Raw genomic sequence first — 6,206 nt, 5'->3', positions numbered from 1 at the left:
CCGGAGCCTAGGACAGTAAAGGAAGTCCACTCGTTCGTGTGGTTAGCTTCGTACTTTCGTAAATTTATCAAAAATTTCTCACTTGCCCGACCATTGTATGAGCTGCTTAAAAAGGACGTTCCGTTCCGTTTTGGACAGACTGAAAAAATGGCGTTTGAAACGCTCAAGACTAGGCTAGTAGAGTCACCTATCTTGGCGGTATATAATCCGAGGGCGTACACAGAACTGCATTGTGACGCAAGTTCCCACGGTTTCGGGGCTGTGCTATTGCAACGGCAGAGTAACGATGCTATGCATCCTGTGTTTTATTTTAGCCGTCGCACGACGGAGGTGGAAGCAAAATACCACAGCTTCGAGTTAGAGACTCTGGCGATTGTCTATGCTTTTCGCAGGTTCCGCATCTACCTGCAGGGTACTCAATTCGTGTCTCAGATTGTAATGCAGTAACGCAAACGTTGGAAAAACGGGAATAGCGCGCTGGAGTCTCGAACTTCAAAATTTTGATTTTAAGGTAGTGCATAGATCGGGGTTCAGAATGGCCCACGTAGACGCGCTTAGCAGGGCTTTCGGGGTGCTAGTAGTGGAGGACAACCCTTTTGAGTGGAACCTGGCGGTTTTACAAAACAGAGACTCTATCATCAAAGATATTATTTCTAAACTGAAATCCAAGGACGATCCGCAATATGAGATGCGCGATGGTTTGGTTTATAAAAAGTATGGGGATAAATCACTGTTCATGATACCGCGGCAGATGGAGAATCATGTTCTATTTCGGTATCATAACGAAATGGGTTATATCGGGCTCAGAAGAATGATAGACGTCATTCGGCGTACGTATTGGTTCCTGCACATACGGGAAAAATGCGAAGATCATGTTCAAAGATGCCTGAAGTGCATCTTGTTCTCTCCGACTTCGGGTAAAGGAGAAGGTTATCTCAACCCCATCCCTAAAGGAAGAGTACCATTCGAGACCTTACACATTGATCACTTCGAGCCGGTCGACAGGCAAGTATCCTCGAAGAAATACGTCTTGGTGATAGTAGACGCATTTTCCAAATTCGTTCGTTTATTCGCAACTAAGACCACAGGCACTAAGGAAGCGACGGCCTGTTTAATACAATTTTTCCAAAGCTACAGTAAACCCCAGAGGATCATATCGGACCGGGGAAGCTCTTTCACGTCACAAGAATTTGAGGAATTCATGGAAAAGCAAGGAATACAACATATAAAGGTTACGGTGGGATCCCCCCAGGCAAACGGCCAGGACGAGCGGATCAACCGGGTTCTGGCTCCTTGTATCGCAAAACTGTTCAATCCCAGTAATGGACGGCCATGGTACAAAATATTGCACGAGGTAGAATACGCCATCAACAATGCGGTTAATCGGTTCACCGGCAAGAGTCCCAGCCAGTTAGTATTCGGCATAGACCAGCGAGGCCCGCACCCGGATCGATTGAGACAGTTGTTGGAAGAAAAACTGGATCCTTCTAACCGAGACCTAGAGACAATGCGCGATCAGGCCGAGCAACGGATTAACCAGTCACAACACCGACAAAAGGCAGCCTTCGATAATAAACACAAGACTCCTAAACAATACGAAAAGGGCGACTTAGTGATGATTCGCAATTTTGACAGCACTCTAGGTACTAGCAGGTAGCTACTCCCGCAATTTCGTGGCCCGTACAAAATTGTAAAGGTCCTTAGACACGATAGATATGTGATCGCGGATCCTCCAGGATTCCAGAATACCCAAAAGATATATCAGGGCATCTGGAACGTTAGTAATCTCAGGCTATGGGCACCCTCGAAAGACCCTCCTATAGACTAATTAGATAATAAGCAAACCATTGTATTACGGTTATGTGTATTGATTAATTTATTTTCTTAGCCATCGGAACATCCGGTGTATGTAATGTTTCAGTTCATTCATTTTATTTTAGTACTTGTAACTTTTAGTTTTAGATAGTCTCTATTGGCTCTAGTGTCATATTTTGGTTTGTGGGACCAAACTCTTATCGGGACGGCCGAACTGTAGCGCGCGACAATTATCGACTGTTAAGATTACCGACCTCCGCGTAGACGGAGTTGGCGCAAGCGAGGCGCTGGCGAGGAAGGGGACGCCGCGGAAGGACACGAGCAGTTTTCTATCGAGACAAGCGTTTAAGAGGAAGGCTTGAGAAACTCGTTACCGAAAATTATAGTAAAGGGCACTACATACATTAGTTTTTCATTTTCTCTATTTCGAGTTTTCCAAAATTTCTTTTCTTTTTTCTTTATTTCATTCTTATCTGGGTTTAATTCTGGCATTTATATTCTCGATACGGGGGAGTTCACCATGAAAAGTTAATATTTGTTGTATTTTATATATGTGAGTTCATGTTGTCTCTGAAGAAGGCTAAAAAATGAGCCGAAACATGTAAGCGCGTTTAGTAAAATAAAGAAGTTTTACGCTTTATATATATAGTCGTATTATTTGCGCAACGTCTTCCGCGCTTGACTCCTATTGCCCATGTTCTTTCTTAGTTCTTTTGATTATTAACTATGTCAGAGGTGCGGTCAATGAGCTTAGCAGCCACGCAAAGTCACTGTTCCAGAATTAGGCGAATTCTATGAGAGAAGATATTAGAGGAACGGACAAGACAGTTAAGATCAACTTCGATAGGAAAATGATCGCTACCGAAGAGATCCTGTATTACTAGAACGTTACAAACAGGAGCAAAATCCGGTGAAGCAAAGATAAGATCTATAGTAGAGGGGGATCGGAGAGGGTGAGAGAGGAAAATGGGGGAGGAAGGGGGTTCATGCAAACTAAGTTCAAGGAGTCTGTCGAATCATATATGTAAGAGCCCGCAGTACTAAGCTCTGGAAAATCCCCATGAGGGGTGGTAGGCGTTAAAATCGCCCAGGAGAAGAACAGGGCCTTGGGTATCGATAAATGAAAAGAGAGAGTCGACAATAACACGTGAGACAGGGACGTTAGGATGTCGATAAATTCCAAAAATAGTGAGAGGAGAACAGTTAAAAGTGTTTCATATAGCTAGAATTTCAAAATGAGGGAGGAGGTTAGGGACGTTATTTACAACCGTATGCAGCAAAGGAGCCCGGACAAGGATAGCCATACTTCTGATATCGGGAGGAAGAATCAACTCGAATGCAATTAAAGTCTCTGATGTTAAAAAAATGACGTGAGTTCATGCAAGTTTCGGCAAATATAATGATATCGTATGTCTCAGCCATTTTTTCGATTTCAGGCTTTTTGCTTACAGCGCCTCGACAATTCCAAAAAAGGAGTCTAAGAGACTGGTGCAATTGAGGTGTGCTGTTATTCATGAAATTAATGGCAAATAAAGTTGGCTAAAGTCTCTTAACCCTTTGAAGCATACATTTTTCTTTACATTGAATTTAGCTGAAATTTGTCACTCGGGGGTTTTTGGGGTCGCTGATTACGAATCTGACCTTACATTTTCAAAATTCAAAATGGCGGATCCAATATGGCGGACCGAATTATAAAATACTCACTTTAATCGAAAGAAACGTGTCACTCGGGGGTTTTTGAGGTCGCTGATTACGAATCTGATCTTATATTTTCAAAATTCAAAATGGCGGACCGAATTATAAAATATTCACTTTAATCTATTCCTCATTCATATTATATAATAACAGAAGTGGCAGTACATTTTCACAATTTTATCATAATTATATAATTTTGTCGTATTTATACCAACACTTTCATGTTCATTCAATTGTAAAGAAAGAGTTACATATGGTAAACAATGTTCAGCGATGCAATTTTAGACTAATCGCTCGCATACATTCAGATATTAATTTGTTTTGGATGGCATATTTCGAATTTGAGTAGCGTTTGGAATGGTGAATTGCGTATATGTTTTATTATGCTAATAGATTATTATAGATCTCACATGTATAACAGACGCATATAACTTAGCATGAACAGAAAAATTATTAGTATTTCTACCATTTACTGTATAAAACATGAATTCTGAAATAGAATTAGCGGATATTCCTAGTGATCCGGAATCAGTTGATGGAATTTGTATTTCGGAAGATGAAAATGAAGAATATCTTTGTGCGAGGCCAGAACGTACGGAAAACCATGTAAGTTTAGACAGATCTACGATAGATATGGAAGAATCGGAAGGAAGTGATTCAGAGCGAGATGAAATATGGAGTAAAGTTAGTAAACCAAATGAAGATATCCCTTTTGACAAAACATTCGGACCAAACATTCCTGAAAATACAAATTCTCCTAAAGATATATGGTTTTGTTTATTTCCTCCAGATCTTCTTGATCTTATTGTCGAACAAACAAACTTATATGCAAATCAAATGAAAAGTAAGCAAAGGCCAGTTACAAAAAATGAATTGATTACATTTATAGAGATTAATATTTTGATAGGTGTCAAAAAATTACCATACTATTGGGATTTTTGGTCTACAAATTCTCAATTACATGATTCTTATATCTCTTCTCTCATGACAGTCAATCGATTTGGATTTCTTCTGAATCATATACACATCAATGATAATCAAAAAGAACCGAAAAAAGGCGACGTGCGTTATAATAAATTATATAAAGTAAGGCCTTTACTCGATAAGCTCAGCGTGTCATTCAAAAACTGTTGGAAACCTGGAAAATATTAATTAGTAGATGAATCCATGATTAAATTCAAAGGACGCAGTAGTATGAAGCAATACATGCCTCAAAAACCAGTGAAACGCGAATTCAAAAATTGGATAAGATCAGATGAGTCTGGATATGTATGTCAATTTCAGATTTATACTGGTAAAGATGGAAATACCGAAAAACAATTAGGAACTCGCGTAGTGAAAAATCTAACTCGTGAACTTATCGGTGGTAATCACCATGTATACTTCGACAATTTCTTTACCAGTGTAAATCTTATGATATCTTTGAGAAATGATCAGATTTTTTCGTGTGGGACAGTGAGGCCAAATCGAACTGGTTTACCAAAAAGTGAAAAAAAACTAAAGAAAGGGGAATACGAATTTCGAACATCCAATGAAGGACTTCGATAAAATGGGTAAAATGGATGGATAAAAAACCAGTTTATTTTTTATCAAATTACCACGATCCGTCTGAAAGCACATTAGTTCAACGTAGACAGAAAGATGGCTCGCTCTTATCTGTAAGTTGTCCAGTGATGTGCGCTGAATACAACAAACACATGGGATATGTTGATTATTCCGATCGATTATTGTCATCCTACAATATAGATCGAAGAGCTAGGAAGTGGTGGCTAAGAATATTTTGGTATTTTGTTGATCTCACGATTATTAATTCTTTCATTATTTATAAAAGTAAAGCCTTTCAACCTACGACTCTAAAACAATTCAGGTTGCGGCTTGTACAACAATTAGTGGAGCACAAATTACCAACTATAAAAGGTAGAAAACGTGCTATAGAAAATATCATCTCTAAGAAGTCGCAAGTTTCTCTAGAAAAAAGACTGTCTCAATCTGCTCATATGCCCATGTATATTACCAACAAAAGACGATGTGCTAATTGCAGCAACAAAAAAAAAATGCAGATCTCACTGGATCTGCCAGACATGTAATGTGCCTTTATGTTTATCGCAGGCTAAGAATTGTTTTCTCCTTTACCATTCGTGAATGGCAAAGTACAATTTACAAATAGTATAAAGGGAAAGATTGAAAAAAAAACAAAAAATACAAAAAAATTAAAAAAGAAAAAATAAAAAATAAAAAGCAAAAAACCAAAAAAATAAACAAATTCAAAATTCAAAATGGCGGACCGAATTATAAGAAAAAATAAAAAAAATAAAAAGCAAAAAAAAAATAAACAAATAAAGAAAGTACAAAAAAAATTAAAAAAGAAAAAAGAAAAAAAATAAAAAATGGAACTATAAACTCGCCACGTCCTCGTCGTTAGTTCCGGGTTGCGCTGAGAGCGAGTAAAAAATTTATTTTAATTTATTGCAATAATACAATTCCTACGCGTGAAATTTCATGTCATTACTGTAATTTTTAAATAATTTATCCGCTATTCAACCTCAAAAACTTCCCGATTTAAAATTTCATGCAAATATAAAACTTTTTAATTATTTGATTTGCCATAATGGATCTGCCATTGTGAATTTTAACAATCTGAGGTCAAATTCGTAACCAGCGGCCTCAGAAAACCACTTTCATGAAATTTCTTTCGA

At 38.2% G+C, this 6,206-nt stretch overlaps 1 protein-coding gene across 1 annotated transcript; it reads left to right on the top strand.

The window, feature by feature from the left end:
• The first annotated feature begins 5,183 nt into the window (after positions 1-5,183).
• Positions 5,184-5,597, top strand: LOC108728711 (piggyBac transposable element-derived protein 4-like). Its single transcript, XM_018457444.1, has one exon. The coding sequence runs from the start codon at positions 5,184-5,186 to the stop codon at positions 5,595-5,597; it is 414 nt and encodes a 137-aa protein (XP_018312946.1).
• The last annotated feature ends 609 nt before the right edge of the window (positions 5,598-6,206 follow it).

The sequence above is a fragment of the Mycetomoellerius zeteki genome, unplaced genomic scaffold (assembly GCF_001594055.1).
Source record: "Mycetomoellerius zeteki isolate Tzet28-1 unplaced genomic scaffold, Tzet1.0 scaffold638, whole genome shotgun sequence".
Lineage (NCBI taxonomy): Eukaryota > Metazoa > Arthropoda > Insecta > Hymenoptera > Formicidae > Mycetomoellerius > Mycetomoellerius zeteki.
Note: the sequence above shows the minus strand (reverse complement) of the source record. Positions and strands in the feature narration are given on the sequence as shown.